This window comes from Callithrix jacchus, chromosome 3, assembly GCF_049354715.1.
Source record: "Callithrix jacchus isolate 240 chromosome 3, calJac240_pri, whole genome shotgun sequence".
Lineage (NCBI taxonomy): Eukaryota > Metazoa > Chordata > Mammalia > Primates > Cebidae > Callithrix > Callithrix jacchus.
Window position 1 is genome coordinate 92067614 of NC_133504.1, and position 21881 is coordinate 92089494.

Below are 21881 nucleotides of genomic sequence, written 5' to 3' on the forward strand. Positions count from 1 at the left end.
TGAGCTTTTATTCATGTTTGTTGGCTGCATAAATGTCTTTTGAGAAATGTCTGTTCATATCCTTTGCCCACTTTTTGATGAGGTTGTTTGTAAATTTGTTTAAGTTCCTTGAAATTTCTGGCTGTTAGACCTTTATCAGATAGGTAGATTGCAAAAATTTTCTCCCATTCAGTGGGTTGCCTGTTCACTCTATGCTAATTGCTTTTGCTGTACAGAAACTCTTTAGTTAGTTAGATCCTACTTAGCAATTTTGGCTTCTGTTGTAATTACTTTTGGTGTTTTAGTCATGAAGTCTTTGTCCATACCTGTATCCTGAACGGTACTGCCTAGGTTTTCTTCTAGGGTTTTTATGGTTTTGGGTTTTACATTTAAGTTATCTTTAATCCATTTTGAGTTAATTTTTGCATAACATGTAAGGAAGGGGTCCAGTTTCAGTTTTCTGTGTATGGCCAGCCACTTTTTCCAGCACCATTTATTGAATAGGGAATCCTTTCCCCATTGCTTGTTTTTATCAAGGTTTGTTGAAGCTCAGGTGGTTGTAGATGTGTGGTGTTACTTCTGGGGTTGGTGTTTTGTTCCATTGATCTATATATCTGTTTTGGTACCAGTAATTTGGTACTTCTTTATATATTGATAGCCTCAGTTGTTTTAGCTTTGTGTACATTTATCCCAAGGTCACATCCTTCTATAAACTTTAGAGGTTATGGTCTAAAATTGTTGTCATTCTTATTTCTTTAAATTTTCTCTCTCCCTTTTTCTTGACTATTTTGCTTTAGAATGAAAAGTCTTGACAAGTCTTTATCCTGGACACTGTTTTTGAGGATTCCCATGAGTGTGGGCCATTGTTTGATTTGAAATTTACTTGAAGAAAATGGTTTTCCTTTCACTAAAGTGCCATGTTACTAGCCCTGTAAATTTCATCTTTTATTTATCTTTTATTATTTGCAGGTAATTATCCATTTTTTTCAGTTATTTTACCTATTATATGTCTACTAATATACTTTATTATTTTTATATGTAATTTAGGTTTGTTGTACACAGCATTTTTCGTTTTATTGATTTTTTGCTCTAATGTCATCTGCTTGTTTTGGTCAACAAGGTTTTATATAGGTCATGTAACATTTATAAATTTTAAATATAATATTTAGTATCTTAGTATAAAAAGGAAAGCAGTGCATTCTTTTTAGGTTTTTTGTAAAGTTTCATTTATCTTAGACACTAACAGTCCTTAAATGATTATATTGTATTTCCTCCAGCAGGTCATAGTCATAGTTTGGAAACTGAAAAGAATCTTAAGGATTAAAAGCTCCATGGGGGCTCCATGAATCAGTATTGTGTCTTCAGTATCTGGAAAACTCCCTGACACGTAGTATGATTTTTGAATTGGCAAATAAATACGATCAATGTAAAACAACTATTTTTATATGAAGGCCAGTTAAGAAAAAATAAAAATATTTCTTTATATCGTGCCTTTTATTACATCTTTAAACATTCAAAGTACAAATAACTTTATTAAATCCAAGAGGAGGTAAAGTACATATAAGTATGCACACATGTATTTACATACATATATGTTCTTATAACCCAGATTACATATTTTTTCGACTGAAAGGATGTCAGTAAGGTTGTTGGCACTGTTTTTAGCTGATAAAAGACTAATAGAAGAGCCTATTTGAGAAACACTAACAAGGAACTTTGTAATCTTTCATCCTATGTATCGGTATATCTTATAAGAATCTTACAAGTTCATTTGTCTGTGCTTTCCATTTCAATCTTGAAACAGTGGTGCTGATTCATTCATCCATTCTTTCTTTCTTTTTCTCTTTCTCTCTTTCTTTCTCTCTTTTTCTCTTTCTTTCTCTCTCTCTCTCTTCCTGTCTTCCTTTCTTTCTGACAGAGTCTTGCTCTGTCAAGCAGCTGGGATTATAAGGATGTACCATCACACCTGGCTGATTTTTGTATTTTTAGTAGAGACTGGGTTTCACCATGCTGGCCAGGCTGGTTTTGAACTCCTGAACTTCAAGCCTTGGCCTCCCAAAGTTCTGGGATTATAGGCATTAGCCATCACCCCCGCTGCTCATAGATTTTTTAAGGTGAAAAATAGCAGAGTCAGTTTATTTTCTCAAGGTATATCACTAATTTTTTAAATTAAAATAAAATTTTAAATATTTTCAGATTTTACAGTGCTGGCTTTAATATTGTCATTCTTTTCTAAGATTCCTATTCATAGTTTCATTTTGTTGTAAGAGTAGCAGATTACTTTAGAAGTAGAGTTATCAGATTTATCAGATTAGAAATACAGGACACCAGTTAAATTTGAATTTCAGAATAACAAATATTTTTCCATGTAAGTGTAATCCTTCAATATTTGGGACATACTCATACTAACAAATAGTTTGCTGCTTATTTGAAATTCAAATGTAATTGGTTGTTCTGTGTTTTATATGGTAACTGTATCTAGAAAAGACTCCCCCGCCCCCCGCCCCGCTCTCTCACCATCATTTTCCCAGAATTTCTAAGGAATGTTTTACTTTGGTTTAGTTATCATATTAAAAGCATTGTATGTACTGTAATTAGTATTTTGTATACCATACTTTCTTCACAGGATGAACACTTAAGATTTTGCAGTGTCTAATATTTTGCCTGGTTCTTTTAAAATTTATTTTTGACATCCACCAAGAAAACATCTGACTTACAAGGCTCTACCTTTTTCAGTTTTCAGCTTATTTAAACATGAGCTGTAGAAAAGAGAACACAAAAAACTTTATCTTTTTTTTCCCCTCGACCTTTATTTTAAGTTTCGAGGTACACGTGCAGGATGTGCAGTTTTGTTTTATAGGAAACGTGCCATGGTGGCAAGAAACTTAGTCTTAAAGATGTTGCTGTAAACTTTCATCAAATTTTATTTATGCCCAGGATGAAAATGGATCCCACATTATGAGTCTGGATAGAAGCCAAAATGACCGCTTATAATTGCTGTATACTCAGTGTCATCAATTACAAACAGATATAGTCAGATGTTTTATCACAATATCACAACATCTTTCACAAGCTATTGTGAAAATAAATTTGATAATATATATCCTTAGGTTCACTTCAGGGGTATGGTTATGTGTGTTTTACCTATTATTTTTATCTTTTAGGAATCTGCTAATCACTTTTTCTTCCATTTAAAAAGTTAATTTGGCTTTAACTCCCTTCTCTACCACCTATTTCTATATCCATTTTAATCTGTCTTTTCTTTTAATGAAATTTTAAAAAATCAGTCTTAATATGTTTCAGAGGAATGATGCTTTTGCTTTCCTCTAGAGAGTGGCAATATGTAATGAGTGGCATGCTTTTAGAGGTATAGGAAAGGCATTTGACCCTATGGAGCCTTCCCTACTCAGGGAAGGAGCTGCTGTTCTTATACCTGGCTGAACTTCCCTGCGTATAAGAAAACTAACTTTATGTTTATGTAGTTTTCTCTTTAATCTCCTTATCTGTGAAAGAGATTCTGCAACAGCTTTCAGTAGCTAATTACAATGTTTGTCACCTCAATTAAGAGAAAAATTTATCCTTATAGTCCCATTCTGTGGGTCAAATTTGGTTCCTCTTTTCTTCAGTAAAGGTGAAGTACAATTGTGGTAGAGCTTTTTATATATACTTAGAAATTATTAGGATTTGTGTAATAGTTTTAAACATCTTTTCATCATTCTAAAGAGTGGATTTGTGTAATAATTTTAAACATCTTTTCATCATTCTAAAGAATGCTTTGCTGTGGACTACTCAATACTTATAACTTTGCCTGAAAGAATATACAATAATTTTCATTGTCTTAATTTTTATTCATTCAGTTTCCATTCATTGGTTGAAAGTATACAACTGATATGGAGTATTTGGAATTCGTTTTTGGTGGTTTCTTTGGTTATTATTTCTTTTTATCCTGTTTAATAATAACATTCTCTTTTCCTTTCTAGCACAAATGTGCAGGTATCTGAAAGCCCTTTTTGTTGCACTCAAGAGGAAGCAAGATCATTAGTTGAATCGGTAAGGGGCAAACATCCAAGTCATCCTTTAATGTTATACATGACATAGGTAGTCATGTATATTTTTCATTGCTAGAAATTTCAGAATTTCTAGCAATGAAATGTGTCAAGTCCTTTTGAGAAGAATAAAGCTTAAAAATCATATTGAAATCTACTTTTATAATTCAAGGAATTCAAATGAAAAACTTAAAACCTTTTAGTTGAGTTTTTAAATTCTGTATTTGAAAGTACATTAACCATTTAGTTAATTTCATGACACTGTTTTTCTTATCAGTTTATTATTGTTTATATGAACATGCTCTCCTCTGTACTGTTGTATCTCCATGAATTATCTTCTGTCCAGTGTCTACATGGGAGCTAGCTATTGGCACAGTTCCAGCTTAAGAAAAATAAAATTGTCCCAACATGGGAGCTCACTCCTGGCCAAGGTGGGTGAATCACTTGAGGTTGGGAGTTTGAGACCAGCCTGGCCAACATAGCAAAACCCTATCTCTACTAAAAATAGAAAAAATTAGCTGGGCCTGGTGGTACATGCCTGTAATCCCAGCTACTCAAGAGACTGAGGCACAAGAACCATTTGAACTGGATGGCAGAGGTTGCAGTGAGCTAAGATTGTGCCACTGTACTCCAGCCTGAGTGACAGAATGAGACCCTGTCTCAAAAATAAAATTGAAAATAAATTTAAATTAAAAATAAAATTATGTTTTTTACCTTAAGAAAAACAAAATTGATAAGACTGTTTGCTTTTTATTTCCCCTTAGTTTAGCTGTCTCACATGCTTCTGTAAACTGAGATGATATCCTTGAATTTTTACATGTCAGTGATAATCCTGCTTAGTCAACTGAATTTATTAGTAAATTAATGACTGATTTGGAGATCACTAAATAAGAAAATTTATATTCAAATAATCAAGTAATAATGCTTATATAAAGTGTATTTAGGAGTGATCTTACGCTGGAATCTCATTTATAAATTAAGGGTTTTTAAAAACTATGAGATTTAAAAACTAGTGAATTTAGATCTTTACATTAAGAACAACTAAAATGTTCCTAAATGTTAGTTGATCACTGTGGCTGCTTTTAATTAATTTATTTATTTATTTTCCCACTAATGTATCGGCTGTCTAATGAATGCCTGTTATGTGGTAAGATCTAGGTGCTGGGAATGCAGTATTAAAGAAAAAATACTGGAGAGATGGATAAGAAAGAATTATGCAAGTAAAATAATAAACGTCTCAGGGATTAATAAATGCATTCTGAAAAATGAGCAGGAACGAGGGGATAAAGTGCCAGAAGTGGGATGGGAGTTGAAATCATTAAGAAGGTGGTCAGCCACAGCCTCACTACAAAGAGGGCCAACATATGAGCAAGGATTTGTAGAAGGTGAGGGTGTGAGTCAGGTGAAAGAAGAGCATTCAAGGCCACACTCCCAAAGGTCCTGAGGCAAGAGGATGTCTGAGGTATTCAAGAAACACCCAAGGAGACCATGGTGACTGCTAGAGTAGAGAAGGTATGGGGGAGAAAGGAGGAGGTGAGACTGGAAATGTTTGGATCTGGGTTTGAAGATGGGGTTGATTATGAAAGACTCTGTGCAGGTAATTTAAGGATTGCAATTCTTATTCTGAATGAGGTAACCATTAAAATATTTTCAGTAAAGGAGTGTTCTAATCTGACTTTGATTTTAACAAGATTATTCTGGTTGCATTGGTGAGAATGGACTGTAGGCCATAATTAGATTAGAGAAGATACAGGGAAGCTGTCACAATGATGCAGGCCACATTATTTTCTCCAGGTTATCAGTTTTGTATCTCTGTAGATTATATTCAGAATTTGGTTTTCATTACTTATTTAAGGGTAAAATAAAGGAAAACAAAAACTTTTCATGTTTATACAAGCAGTCTTTCTCACTAATCTCAGATTGAGTCTATTCCATGTATTTCAGTTTTAGATTCATAAATAATATAGTAGATACTGGTCTTAAAATTAGTCACAAGCTTAAAGTTTCTATATTACATTTTTCTCTTTTGCTTTTTCATTGTTTTCTGTCACATTAGTGGCAAAACAGTCAAAAAATAATTGGAGGACATATATATGATCTAGTTAGATTAGAAGAATAAGATTAGAATTCAGAAAGGTGAACATATGGCTTTAATTATATGGCTTGGTAACTTGGTTGAGCTTTACAATAATGAAGAAAGTACTATACTGAATAATTTTTCACTGAAAATATTGCATCAGACATTTACAATTTAGAGAAACCAGTCCCTCTTCACTAGCTCAGTGGAACTTCATGTATGCCAGTTTTCATTATTAAATATTTGTAAGTCAAATAATTGCCCTATTGGCACCCTCATTAGTGATTCAGGATTCTTAGAGCCCAGATTAGTTAACACCCTTCTCATATAGAGTTTAATTTGTAATAACAAAATTATTTGTCATAAAAGCATTTTGTCTCATCATTTCCTTTCTTCAGAATCACATTGAAGTGTTTGAATTGGAATTATTTGGGTGTATATTTCCATGTCTCTTCATTTTGCTGTATACTGAATATTGTACAGTCTTCAAAGGGCTGTCAGTTTTCTTTTTTTGTACTCTAATTGCTTAGAATAATTGAAGACACAGAAGTCATCTATCATATTTGATCAGATTCAGACCATATCAAGTCCTGAATTTGTATGAAACAAATTAGAAGACCCAAAATTTGTTAGTGAGCTTAGAATAAGCAAATTAACAAGTCTAACATGTACCTAAGTATTATTTTCTTGAGACTTACCTGTAGATGTTAAATGATCCTGAAGTATGGTCATTAGAAGGCCAGACAATAAGGGAGGTTTTCACTTTCTAGATGCATATTGATAGAATACTCAGGATATGTTGATTGAAATTTTCGAATACGGTTAACTGCTTTGTACTTTAAAAACAGATGAAATAAATGAACTAAACTTTTGAGTAATTAATAGAACTATTGTAGGAAGTATATGCTGGATGAACATACACTGATCAAAACACAATTAAGTATAACATTGACGCTAAAAAAATTAGTAGTCATCCAACAATATGTACAGATCAGTTAGGAAAAATATTGAAAAATATTGTTAGAATATCCAAGAAAAATAAAATACAAGCTAACAAATTGATGAATATTATTAAGAACCCTCTTAGAAACAAAATAGAAAATATCTACAGAAGTAATTTATCATACTTAGGTTAGAGATCTTAAAAAGGATAGATCTGAAAGGATTTTGAAGGAGAATTTAAATGATCAAAATGATTATTGGGCTTTGTTTACAAATGTAGATGTTGAATTATATTTGATCACAAAAAGCATGACTGTATCATAAACAAGTTTTCTTCATTTGATCCCAACATACTCGGGATCCATAAAAGGCAGAGAGTGCTCTGAGTGGGCTACAGCATGTGGCCCCTGGCAACAGAACTACTATTCTGTATGTAAGAGTTCAACTGCAGGACTACTCAATTATTATTATTATTTTTTGAGAGACAGTGTTTTGCTCTGCCTTCCAGGATGGAGTGCAGTGGCATGATCGTATAGTTTATGGTAGCCTTGACTTCCTAGGCTCAAATGATCCTCCCACCTCAGCCTCCCAAGTTGCTGGGACTACAGGTGTGTGCCACCACACTTAGTGAATTTTTTGTAGTTTTTGGTAGACGTGGGGTCTCACTGTATTGCCCACGCTGGCCTCAGACTTCTGGCCTCAAGCAGTCCTCCCATTTCAGCCTCCCAAAGCACTGAGATTACAGGTGTAAGCCATTGCACCCGGCCTACATTTCTTTTTGTAAAGTTTTTAACGTTCACTTGATTTTACAGCCAGAAGATATGACATTCTTCCCAAATACTTGAGAATTTTGTGACCAGCAGTTGGCTCTTTATTTCAGGGAGCAAGACTTAAAGCATTTATAGAGAACAAAGAATGTTTGTGTGTGCATGTGTGTATGTGTATGCAAACACATGATTTGCCTTTCAGATAATATTGTTGATAGTCTTTAAAGTTATTTGATTTGACTATTGGGATTTATGATGTGACTTTTAGGACCCTTTAGTTAAATATTATTTTGAGAATATTGAAAAGATTCAAATAAAATATATAAGATTAATCTAATGGACATATGTAATTAGTGAATACCTCATTTTTTCAAGTATATGTATTCATTTTCAAAAATTGAGTAGCTATTAGGCCACAGATAGAGTTGCTAAAGACTTGTCTTGCATATCAAATCCTCTGTCTATAATATAATCAATTATGAAAGTATTAAAAAAGCAGAAGTTTACGTGTTTGGAAATTTAAAAGTAAGTCAGGGCTTATAAAATAAATTATAAATAATTTATATTTAAAACTAAAATATTTTAAATTGAGAGGCCACTGAGGCAGTGTATGTTAAAACTTATGTAATGCAGCAAAAATAGTTCCTGAGAAATTAAATGTAAACAATATAGTAGAAATGAAGGAAAATTATAGAAGTTCAACTTAACAATTACTCTGTTCATTTTTCTTTTATATTAGAAGAAAATTATAAAGAGTAGTGTAAATATTTAATGAAACAGAAAACAAAGAAATAATGACAAGATCAAGGAAAGCAAAAGCTGGCTTTTCTTTCTTTTAAGACTAATTATATAGACCTGTGCCAAGAAGGATGATTAAATAGAATAGGCACAAATAAAAAGTAGCAGGAACTAAAATGAAGACATAACTACAGGCAGAAGACATACTAAATAATCAGAGAGAATACTGAAAAGCTTTCTGCAATAATTTTCTAAACAAAGATGAATTGATAATTTTGCTTAAAATATAAATTGCCAATATTAAATCAAGAATAAACGGAAAACACAAATAGGCTTGTAAAACGATACTTAATCATGAAGATGGCAGTTTTTCCCATGTTAATTAATGAAGTGAGTCTCTTTTTTTTCATCAGAATCCCAGTGAGATTTTCACTGAACCTCACAGGGTGACTCTAAAATGTATATGAAATAGTAAAGGGCCAGGAATAATCAGGCACGTTAGGGTGGTATGGCCGTAGACAGGAATAACCTAGAAAGGATTAATAAATTTAAGTAAAGGGGGAAAAAAAACGTAAACAACAACAACAAAAAACCTTAAAATAAGTTACAAGATAAGTAATTGATTGAAAGAAGATATTTTCATATAAATGATAAAGGACTAGCATCTAAAATAATAAGCAACTAATCCAAACCCACGAGAAAAAGATAACCCAGTAGAAAAAAATTGTATAAACAACATGAATAGACAATTCACAAAAGAGGAATCATAAAATGACCACTAAACATGATAATTTGCTTTATTTCACTTGTAATTAATGGGCTCAAAATAAAACACAATACAATTTAACAGTTGTAGGTTATCAAAAATTTAAAAGTCTGTTAATACCAAGAGTTTTTAGGCAACTGTAGAAAGGGAACCTTTCATACTTGATGGTATGATAGGAGTATAGATGGCTACAGCTGCTTTGAAGAACATTAAGTAGTTTCTAGTAAACTTGATGCTTATAATTCACTACTCAGAAATTACCCTTCTAGGTACACATCTTACATAGACAGTATGCATGCATTTATGTAATCAGAAATGGAAAAATTAGAAACTGAATTAAATGTCTATTGGTAAGAGATGAGGTGAAAATAGCAGGATACATATAGTATGTACTATTTATGTATTTTTTAAAAAGCAATAGCATATATTTTTTTATGAATACAAACATATGGGTATTACATTTTAGAAACATAAGTAAGCAAAGTAAACATCAATTTCAGCACGGTGGCCAGAAGTTACCTCTAAGAAAAGAGGGGAGTAAATAAGATTTTTATTTTTAATAAATAGGGAGAAAGACTTAAGTTATAAAGATTTTGAATAATAATATTAATTCTACTATGTCTAAGTAGGTATGTGTTATAATTGTCTCTGCATACAGAATATGTTTGAAGTATTTCATAATTTAAAAATTTGTATCCCCAGAAAAACAATTCAAGAAAATTAGTGGAGCCCAAAGGTAGTTATTTGAGAAGACTGTAAAACTGATAAGCCTTTAGGCAAAATGATCAGGAAAGAAGACACATTTTCAAAGTCAGACACAAAACAAGTGATATCACTGCTAATTCTACAGATATTAAGAGAAAAATAAGACAAATACTGTGACAATATTTTATATCAATAAATTTGAAAGCTTGGATAAAATTGACAGATACCTTGAAATACATAAACTACCAAAGCTCACTGAAGCAGAAATAAGCATCAACAAATTAGATTTGTACTTTAAAACCTTTCTATAAACATGACTCTAATTTGTTTCTACTACTTTTGTTTAGCATTTGTACTGAAGGTTCTAGCCAGTGCAGTAAGGCAGTAAAAAGAAGGAAAAGGCATTCAGATTATGAGGGAAATGGCATGAATGTCTCTATAGATAATTCAACAAATTCTATCTAAAAATGACTACAGTAAGTGAGCTTAGCAAAAGTGTAGGACATGAGATTAATATAGCAAACAATTGCAGGCTGAGTGCAGTGCCTCATGCCTGTAATCCCAGCACTTTGGGTGGATCATTTGAGTTCTGGAGTTCAAGACCAACCTGGACAACATGGTGAAACCCTGTCTCTACGAAAAATACAGAAATTAGCCAGGCATGGTGGTACACTCCTATAATCCCAACTACTTGGGAGGCTGAGGCAGGAGAATCACTTAAACCTGGGAGGCGGAGGCTGCAGTGAGTCAAGATCATGCCATTGCTTTCCAGCTTGGGCAACAGAGCAAGACTCTGTCTCAAAAAAAAAAAAACCAGAATATAAAAAATTAGCCAGGCATGGTGGTGGTCGCCTGTAATCCCAGCTACTAGGGAGACTGAGGCAGGAGAATCACTTGAACCCAGAGGCAGAAGTTGCAGTGAACCGAGATCTCACCATTGCACTCCAGCCTGGGAAACAAGAGTGATTCATATATACACACACACACACACACACACACACACATGTACACACATATATAAAGCAACTATTTTTGTATACTGGCAACAATTGCAAAATAATATTAAAAATACATTATTTATAGTGGTAACAAAAATACAAAAGAAACAGGAATAACTCTGGCAAAAGTATGCAAAGAACCTGTAGCGTGAAAAGTATAAAATATTGCCAACAGAAGTTAGAGCACTAAGTAAATGAAGAATTAATAATGTTTGTGTATTCAGTATTACATGTAATATATTGCAGTATTTCAGTATTTTGATATCAATTTTGCTAAAGTTGATCTATGGATTCAGTGCAATGTCCATCAAATTCCAATATATTTTTTTGTAGAAATTAATAAACTGATATAAATAAATTCTAAGGGCCTAGAATAGTCTAACCTTGGTAAAGAACAAAGTTAGAATCTTAACTTTTCCTGATTTCAGGGCTTTAAACAAGGCTAAAAAAACACCTGCAATAATGATAGTATACTAATGGCATAAAGCTAGATTAGTGTAACCAAGTCTAGACATAGACCTACATATCTATGGACAACTGATTTTCAAAATAATATTTTTTTTCAACAAATAGTGCTTAAATAATTGGTTATTCATATTTTAAAAAACATTTCAGTCTTACACTGTATATACTTGTCCAAAATGTATCCTAGGCCTAAATTTAAGGCACAAAACTATAAACCTATTTTGACTTTGGATTAGATGGTATTTCTTCGTTATGACACCAAAGGTACAATCTGTTCTTTAAAATTGTAACTTGGACCTCATCAAAATAAAAAATTACTGTTCTGCAAAAGACTTTCTTGAGAGAATGAAAAGAAGCTACGTACTACAAGAAAATGTTTGAAAATTATATATCTGACAAAGGGACTTGTATTCAGAATATGTAAAGAACTTTCACAACTCAAGAAAGCAAAGCATTCAGTTTTTAAAAATGTACAAAATTGGCTCTGTAAATGGATGGATGAATTTTTAAAAAGTACAAAATATATGAATGATCACTTCACCAAAGCTATACAAAGGCCAAAAAAAAAAAAAAAAAGAACACATGAAGTGATGCTCAACTTTAGTTATTAAATGCAGATTTAAAACGACAGTGCATGCTAGTACACACTTTTAAAATGTCTGAAGGTAAAAAGACTGGGAATACTAATTGTTACCAAGCATGTAGAGAAACTACAGTCCTCATTTACTGCTGGTTAGAATGCAAAATGGTACAACCATTTGAAAACTGTTTGGTTAAACATACACATACCATGCAATCAAATCATCCACTCATAAATATTTACCCAAGACAAAATGAAGTGTATGTCCGTACAAAGACTTGTACACAAATGTTTGCAACAGCTTTCTTTGTAATAGACAGAAACTGAAAACAACCCAAATGTTCATTAGTGGATTAATCAGTACTTGTATAATTACGAGGAATACTACTCTTGTAATAAAAAGGAATGAATTATTAATACATGCCACAAGATGGCTGAATCTGAAAAAATATATTGAGTGAAAACAGACATACATATTTTATCATACCATTTATATAAAATTTTAGGAAATGCAAGCTAATATTTAATGCAAACCATAGAGAGCCAGGAAGAAGGGATTTTTACAGTCTCTTTTATAAGAACATAGAGAAACTTTTAGGATAGTGGTCAATATATTTATTATCTTGATTATATTGATGGCTTCATGAGTATATGTGTGTCAAAACTTATCAAATTATGGACTTTAAATACATGTAGTTTATTTCAGGTCAGTGTTAATCTAATGACACATCTTTAAAAAAAAAAAATTTTTTTTCCTGTAGTCAGATTGTCTAGGTCCAAATCTCAGTTCTGTAATTTATAATCTGAGGAAAATTTTTATTTGTTTACATCTTGGATTTCTTATTTATAAAATGGGACTCATCATAATAGCATCTTATCAGGCCATTGTGGAGAATTGAATGAGCTAATCCAGGTAAAAATGTCCAGCAGATGGAAAATATTCAATAAATGTTGCGTTTTATTGTCATTACTGCTATAAGTATAGTTGAGTTAAACTGACCACAGAGAGAGAAATCCTTCTATTCCAGCCTCTTCTTTGACTACTTCTAATGATGAGAATGTCACTTCTTTGTGAGTTGACCCATTCCATTGTTGGATATTGGAAAAGTCAGACTAACTAATTTTTTAGACATTTAAGAATTAGTCCTACTTTCAGAGACTCTAATAGGAAGAAAGTGGGGAAGAAGAGGTGGAACAGGTAGAGGGGAAAAGTAGTTAAACTACTCTTCCCACCTGGGAATTTTTTTCCCCAAAATTCTCCCCTGTGCTTTAAGCACTTTCCTCTGTGAGGAAATGGCACATTCTAGGCATTATGCAAAGTTGGGGGAAATTTGAATTAAACAATGTGTGATGTTCTCTAATAATTGGTACTGTAGTCATTTTGCTGGAAAAATGATTGAACTTTATGAGGCTCCCCACACAAACTCGGGGCATATAGAACTCAGGAGAGAAACATGTAGTACTAAGGGATTACCAGACCTGCCTCAGGCATGTGCTCAGCCTAACTCCAGGGATTTAAAACCTTGCAATCTAGAATTCAGGCCAGGAAGAGTAAGTAGCATACCCTTGCTCAGTTCTTGGGAACTAGACCTGTGCCACTGTGAACCTCTAGCTCATAGTTAATGATAGAAAAAATTCAAAAGATTAAAGACTTCTAAAACTGGGCAGATAGAATCTCTTAACTTTTGTCAGTCAGATAATGCCTGATGTGCCTCTAGATAATGCCTAGAATGCCTCCCAGAGAGGTCTCAGCAGCCACAGTCTGACTTTGTTTTTGCCTACTCATGTACAGATAACCACTAAAACCAGTCTCAAATGAACCTGTAGCACACAAGGCTCAGAAATGATAGTGATGATGGTACATGAGATGCAAAATGGATAGTGGTTTGAAGTCAAGTCAAGGGGGAATTAGAACTTCAATATACTGTTATTTGTGGCTACATTTGGTAGATCTTATTTCTTCAGTAAAGAAACAATATTCATAGTGTTATATAAAATTTGAATGGTGGTTGTATAGTTGATGTAGGAATTCTTAGCTGAATTGTAGAAAAGCAGTGCATCCAGGAGGCCAAGGCCATAATGTGAAGCCCATAATGTGAAGCAGTTAGCATCAGCATGTAGTGTGGCCATCTGTTTCATCCCAAAATGTTATCAGTAGTTCCATAAATGCATATTGGTATTTATGTAGAGACCAAAGATGAATTTGGGTGAAGGACTTTAGGTGAATATATCAGCGTAAGCTTCTCATGTGAGTCTGAGGCATTGTTATCATTAAAAATAATAGCACTTAAAAAAATTCACACTAAAGCCATGTTTTATTTTTCCTGAGGATTACAGCAAGATGGATTAACAAAGCAGTAGGCTTAGAACCACAGTTTTAGAGATTCTGCATTCTAATAAGAAAATACTAATTAATATTTTTAAATAGTTATACGTAGGAAAAGTAATTACCAGCAGAAGAATGGCAAAGTTCATTATCGAGTTCTTAGATAGGACTTGTAACAGCATGTTCCTCAAATGGTTCATTTGGGTTTAGTCTTTATCTCTATTTAGAGCTTTCCTGATACTATGACAGTAACAGCTTCCTTGCATGGTCCACAAGGAGAAGGCATTCCCCGGCTTCTGATTATTGAAATTGAGCCAGCTCAGAACTAATCTTTGAAGTTAGTCTGGCTGGGATGCCCTCTTATCACCAGGGTTGCTTTGACCCCTCAGATTACCTAGACAAGAAATACTTCCCTCTATGGACATGCACTTTAATCAAAACTATATCTCCATCAAAGAAGACTGTATTTTCTTTTAGAGTAGAACTGATCTTTGGATGTAATTTTTTAATAAGGTCACAATACCGTGTCATGCAGATTTGTTTTATTTATGACCCGTGAGAATGAACATCCTTATGGGAATTCATTGAAAAATTTTTAAAATAATGTCTTTTCTTCATAAGTCAGGGTCTGGTTCTAATCAGACTCTGACTTATGAAGAAAAGACATTATTTTAGTGTTATTTCTGCCTCTTCTTTCTCGTTTTGCCCCTTAACAATTTTGCTCTACATTACTGCTGGGTGGTAGACAAAGTTAGTGAAAGTAAAACCAATAATCTAGTTAGCTACTAGCCATTTAAATGCATTCTTGAAGAGGAAGTATTAATAGATTGATCATACATGAGCTTAAAATACTTTTATATCTTTATGAAAAACAATTAGACATATTTTATTGATTTTAAAGCAAAAAATCAGAAAAGGATTGTGTGAAAAGTAAAATGAATATAGCATAACTGCCTTATAAAGTATGAAAATACAATGCAAAAAGATAATTTCTGGTTGGGTGCAGTGGCTCACACCTGTAATCCCAGCATTTAAGGACACCAAGGAGGGCAGATCACTTGAGACCAGCCTGGTCAACATGTAGAAACCTTGTCTCTAAAAAAAAAAAAAGTAAGAAAGAAAGGAAAAAGGGCCGGGCACGGGTAGCTAACACCTGTAATCCCAGCACTTTGGGAAGCTGAGGCAGGTGGATCACAAGGTCAGGAGTTTGAGACCAGCCTGGCCAATATGGTGAAACCCCGTCTATACTAAAAATACAAAAATTAGCCAGGCGTGATAGCGCACCTGTAGTCCCAGCTGCTTGGGAAGCTGAGGCAGAAGAATCGCTTGAAGCTGGGAGGAGGAGGTTGCAGTGAGCCAAGATTGTGCCACTGCACTCCAGCCTGAGTGACAGAGTGCGACTCTGTCTCAAAATTAAATAAATAAAAAGAAAGACAATGTCCAAGGCACTTCAGTTCAACTAAAACCTTTCATCACCTGAATGAAAAATTGGGAACGTGTTTTTTGCCTTTAATTTTGAACTCATTTAGTAAAATGACAAAATGTCAATCCCTTTGTTACATATAGTAAAGCAGGATACTTTATATTGGTTCATTGTGTCATGTTTGTTCATTTGAACAAGTGTAACTTGCAGGTGAAAATGCTTGTAGGGGCCTGGTAGAGTTATTTGAAAGAGAGACACTTAAGTACAGAGCAGTTATATTAACAGTTTATATTAGTTTAAAATGTAGTTTATGTATAAATAGAAAAGAAAGGAATACTTTGGTAATGAAACCATTAGATTTGTTTGAAAGCAATTAAAGACATAATGAGAAAGATTGTGGGGATGAGGAAGAGGAGTAGATAGCATTTTTATCATTTATGTATGTACTTATTTATTTTGTTAAAAGACAGGGCCTCACTATGTTGCCCAGGCTGGTCTCAAACTCCTGAACTCAAGTGGATCTACCTGCCTTGGCTTCCCAAAGTGCTAAGATTACAGGCATGAGCCACCATACCCAGCCATGGAGATAGCATTTTTAAAGTTAGACTATAAAACCATACTCATTATTGTGTGGATAATTTATCTTGGATGAGTAGAGGATGTCCACACTCTTTTCCTACTAAGAAATTAGATGAGGTAAGTAACTCCATTAAAAGAAATTAGAAATAACTAAACGTTCTTCTTTTAGTTTCTTACAATGAAAATGTAATCATAGTATCTTCTGAGAGTAAAGAGGTGGGATTGGGGCTCTTTTAGGTACCGCTCCATACATTTCTCTGTTCCATTTTCTATAAGTAAGCGTTGTATTTGTCATTATGTTTAAGCACCGGGAAATCATTGATCGTAGGTTAAGAGTCAAATAACTGATGCTTATCATGAATCCATTATTATTGTTTTTTTCAAATTTAAATGATAGTTTCTCTTTTAATACAGTTTTTTTTAATTACCTTCAAACTTTGTCATTATCTGAGTGTCAGACTTACCTATGATGTTGGTATGTGTGTGTATGTGTATGTGTGTATTTAAATATGTATCATATGACTGGATATTCTGAATATATCAATTGAGAAATATATTTGAAGAATGAATAAATAAAACAATTCTGGAAATTATTTTAAAAGAAAATGTAATGATAAATGTTTTTTTTTTTTTTTTTTTTTTTTGAGACGGAGTTTCGCTGTTGTTACCCAGGCTGGAGTGCAATGGCCCGATCTCGGCTCACCGCAACCTCCGCCTCCTGGGTTCAGGCAATTCTCCTGCCTCAGCCTCCTGAGCAGCTGGGATTACAGGCACGTGCCACCTTGCCCGGCTAGTTTTTTGCATTTTTAGTAGAGACGGGGTTTCACCGTGTTGACCAGGATGGTCTCGATCTCTTGACCTCGTGATCCACCCGCCTCGGCCTCCCAAAGTGCTGGGATTACAGGCTTGAGCCACCGCGCCCGGCCATGATAAATGTTTTAGAGTAGCTTGCCCATTTTTTTTCTGTAATACTTTTTAGGTTAACGAGAAGTTGCTCAATTATTCTATTTTTATACACTATACATTTTATTCCTCTGAAATGTTTGGCAGCTCCAACAAGAAGCAGTTACTAATTTTAAGCAGGAAATCTAAACAGCTAATTTTTGAAAAAAATTTTTGTATTGTTATACTCTCAAATTGTGCAGGACACAAATAGGCATCCGGCACAATTTAAGGAGTGTATAGCAGTTTCATAGAATAAGCAGGTTACCCTGTTTTATGGTCTGTTTGGAAAAATAGAGCCATCAGATCCCAAATGCCTAATCTCAAGGAGTACAGTTTTTATGTTGTGTTACTGTCATACCCAGATTTAAATCCAGCCATCCTTAACAACCAACGATAATTAATAATTTTTCTTTGTGCACAAGGTGAGTAGAGATTTTATTCTTTCTGAAGTACTCTGAAAAACTAAAGGATGTTTTTAAAAATTGTAATTTTAGGCCAGCATGTTGCTCATGCCTGTAATCCTAGCACTTTGGGAGACCAAGGTGGGAGGAATGTTTGAGCCCAGGAGTTCACGACCAGCCTGGGCAACTTAGCGAGACTCCATCTTGAAAACAAAAAAAAAGATAAAAACTGTAATTTTATTTGCATGGTTCCACCATCCTTTTCTTTGATATAAAGAACATAAAACAAAGTCATTTTTCTTTTTTCTTAAAACAGAGTAGAAATAGTGATAACTTTAAACTATTTATTATTTGGGGAAATGTATTAGGATTCTCTAGAGAAACAGAACCAATTGGATGTTCATATACAGAAAGAGATTTATTATAAGAAATTGGTTTACATGATTATAGTGGCTTGGCAAGTCCAAAATCTGTAGTTGGGCTGGCAGGCTGGAGACTCAGGAGAGCCAGTAGTGCAGATAAAATCTGATGGCTGTCTGCTGGAGTATTCCCTTTTGCTTGGGACAGACTAGTCTTTGTTCTGTTAAAGCCTTCCACTAATCAGATGGGGCCTACCCACATTATGAAGGGCAATCTGCATTAATCAGAGTTCACGGATTTAAATACTAATCTCATCTAAAAACACCCTCCAAGTTGCCACATAAAATTAGCTATCATAGGGAATATTTTAATATTGCTGAAATGTAAATCTTTCTTCTTGTGGAGTGGTGGCTATTCAGTACTGTCTTTAGATTTAAGCATGGAGAGCCTTTCTCAGATTCTGCTTTTTAGAGGGTCATGCTTTTGTCCATATTCAGTCACATACCTCACCATAGGGCAAGAAGACCAAGGGGCCAAAGTTATAAACTCACCAGGAGGTATGCCCTCATTCTAGACCACATCCTGGCTACCCAGGATCCCAGAATGCTCTGCCCAGACAGCTTCAAGCCTGTTTCTGGGGCCTGTGTAGAAACCAGGCCACACATCTCCCCAGGTCCACGCTCCTAACTCTGTAGACTTCGTACCCACTGATACTTCTGCAGGGGCAAGTGGGTGGCTGTTTGAAGGTAAAAGGTGCCTAGATATGTGGGCTACTAAATTTCTACCCATCTGCAGATGAGACCCTTGCAATGCAGAAAGGAGCCTGGAATAGAGAGAGAAGTGGAGTGGGATGAGGGCCTCTTTTCCTTCCTCTGCCACATCCAGACACATGTCTTTAAGGTGTCTGGAATCCTAAATGAGAGCTTCTTGGTCATTATAAAGGTATTTCTATCAAGGTAGTAGGATGGAATGCATTTAACATATATATTAATCACTCGTTAGCCTGAGTAATTGTAACTTTTAAATATCTAGATGTATATTTGTACCTCTGTCCCAGACTTACCAAACATTAGAGGCAGGTATTTCCTATGTATTGAAGGTCAGCAAATTCAGAGAATTAGAAGTTAATTACCAAATTTGAAATCTGAAAAGTATGTTATAAAATCAGGGTAGGGTAGGGTAGGGTAGGGTAGGGTAGGGTTATCGGTATGAAGGAAGGAATCATAGTTGGGGAGGGACCTGGCAGGTTTCATTTCTCTGCTTGGATAGTGGTTAAAATAGATGTAAATTCTAATGATTCTTTAAACTAAATAGTCTTTGTGGCTTATTCTCTATGGAAAATGGATCTTCCAATGAAATGTTGAAAAATATTGTTCTTCATTATGGGGGAAAAAAACTGTCTCAGAAAAATATTTCTCCAAACTTGTCTGTTCCAAGAACCTTGGCCCAGCCATCAGAATAAATAGAAACAATAATTTAAAATTCTAGAAGCCAGATAAATTTTATAGCATGTGTGTGTGCTTGAACAAGCATATATATTTTAGTGTGTGTGTGTGTGTGTGTGCATGTGCATGTGTGTGTGCGCGCGTGCATTTAATTTTTACTTTCAAGACATCAGCTGTGGAAGCAATTGAAAGAAAACCTCTCTTCTCATTCCTGGCTGCAAGGCCTTTAGTGGATTCCATGGGTTAAGATAAAAAATATTTTCAAGTATTTTTATTTTACTCTAACTCTGTGGTTTATCTGAAAGAATGAACAATGATAATAAAAAGCAAAGGGGAGTATTATACCTTTTTCAGGTTAGAGATCCATTGTGTGTAAACTTTGTTCTCTAATTTTGTGAAAAAAAAACTTTTCTGGATGCACTTTCCACATATAAATATTTATTGTAATAGAGATTCTTTCCCTGTTTTTATTTTCAGGTATCATCTTCACCGAATAAAGAAAGTAATAAAGAAGGTATAGTATATTTTGGTTTGGGAAGAGTGAGGTGTATAAATATGTTTGTTTACAGTAGTGGAAGCCAAAAAAATAAAATGAAATAAAATAAAATAGATTAATTTAAAAGCTAAGTGAAGTATTTTTAAAATATTTTAAAATTTTAGATGAAATGTTTTCTCAGAAAATGAGGAGAAAGCATTTAACTACTTTTCTAGGCTAGAAAATAATTTGACTTTGCAGTGACTTTTTTTGGTGAAGTACTGAGATATTCAGCCAGTTCTGATAAATTTAATTTTAAAAGACCTAATTTAAAACTCTTACATTCAGATATTTATCTTATCATTTTAATTAATTACTTACTTTAGCTGAAGATCTTAAATCAAAACCTATACCGTTGTAGGATTAGAAATACAGTATTTTTATTACCATTATTTGAACCCATTTTAATAAACAAGTAGAGCTCTGTAGTGAAATTTTCAAAATTTAAGCATGTGCACCTATCATTTGTCTTTCAAAATATTGCAAGGTTTTTGGCTGTTTGTTTTAATATAAAATATTAAAAGAATATTCAACTTGCAAATTTGGAAGAAATATGAGAACTTTTTACTGAGTCAAGTATGACATGTTTAGAAAGGAGTAAATCCATAGACATGATTTCATGGGAAAGCAAACTATATTCCTTATATGGTAAGCTAACAAATTGTTTCTTTGCAATACTATCCCATTTAGGGTACTTTGGGGTAGTCAAATTTTACAGTACAGGCTCTTTCTAAACCTTTCATGCTGTAGCACTTTTGTGTTGTCTGCTAGAGACTAAAATGACCCAGAAATATACAAGAAACAAAGTAGGAAGGCTCTAGAATTTTTAATGTAGTCTTATATAAGGCTTGGGACTAATGAGAGAACTTGAGACAAAAGTTTAAAGGGAAATACCTTTAAATAGAGAAATGCAACTTTAAATAGAGAACTTATAACTGTTTGTATCTGCCTAAATACTTTCTAAAAGCCTAAATTAAATTTATTTAATCCCTCCCTCCTCCCGCCTTCTTTCTTTTATCCCTTCCCTAATGCCCTCTTTCCCCATTTTAAATGTAGAGCAAGTGTGGCACTTCCTTGGCAAGTGATTGGAACATTTGAAATTCTGCTGTCAAGATTCCAGTCTCTAAGGACTTCAAGACTCTTTTTTTTCCCAAGTGCCAGAGACAAGGCGGGTCTATGAGAATTTACTGACTTCTGTCGAAACTTCATTTTTTTTCAAACCTTTTGAGATATGCAATATATAAATGAACAGCAAGATTTTTGAATTACTCTCCTTTGGACATTTATTGATATTTTGTTTAATTTCCTAGCACAAATTTAGAGGCATTGAGTTGACCATTTCTAGTTTCTATACCTAAAGGAACCCAATGATTTTATTAGTTTTTCTTTCTATAGACTGGATGTAAAAATCACAAATTCAATAAATTTAAAAAATTTGTGTAGATGACTGTTACTTTCCTTTTCATACTACATTATTCTTTTTCAAGTCCATTGCTGATAGAGGCTTTAAATATTTAGCCAACCTCTATTTTTTTATTAGTGCCTGTGTAAATGTGTTACATTTATTAAGGGTCCTTCCTGTAATTTATTGTTTTGGAAGTCCTAATATCTTTTTTTATTCTGATTCATTCCCCTTATGGTGATGACTCTGAGGATGACTCTCATTACCTCTGTGGGATGACACTCTCTGGTGATGATTCCTTCTATGGTGGTGACCTCTATAGCGATGACTCCCAAATCTCCGTAAGAAGCCCAGGTCTGTTTCTAGGGTCTGCCTATTGGTCATCAGTTTAAATGCCTTTGA

General features: G+C 33.9%; 1 protein-coding gene across 3 annotated transcripts in view; it reads left to right on the plus strand.

Annotated features, from left to right (window-relative positions):
- PPA2 (inorganic pyrophosphatase 2) overlaps positions 1-21519 on the plus strand; it is a 106299-nt gene extending 84780 nt beyond the window's left edge. For 2 of the 3 annotated variants that reach the window (XM_035293203.3, XM_008992899.5), the window contains 3 exons: positions 3960-4029; positions 20020-20056; positions 21134-21519. In XM_035293203.3, coding sequence (XP_035149094.3) covers positions 3960-4021 — 62 coding nt within the window. In that variant the 3' untranslated portion in view covers positions 4022-4029; positions 20020-20056; positions 21134-21519. Of the gene's footprint in view, positions 1-776; positions 949-3959; positions 4030-20019; positions 20057-21133 lie in introns of all 3 variants that reach the window. The other variant, XR_013533006.1, reaches the window with a different exon arrangement.
- The last annotated feature ends 362 nt before the right edge of the window (positions 21520-21881 follow it).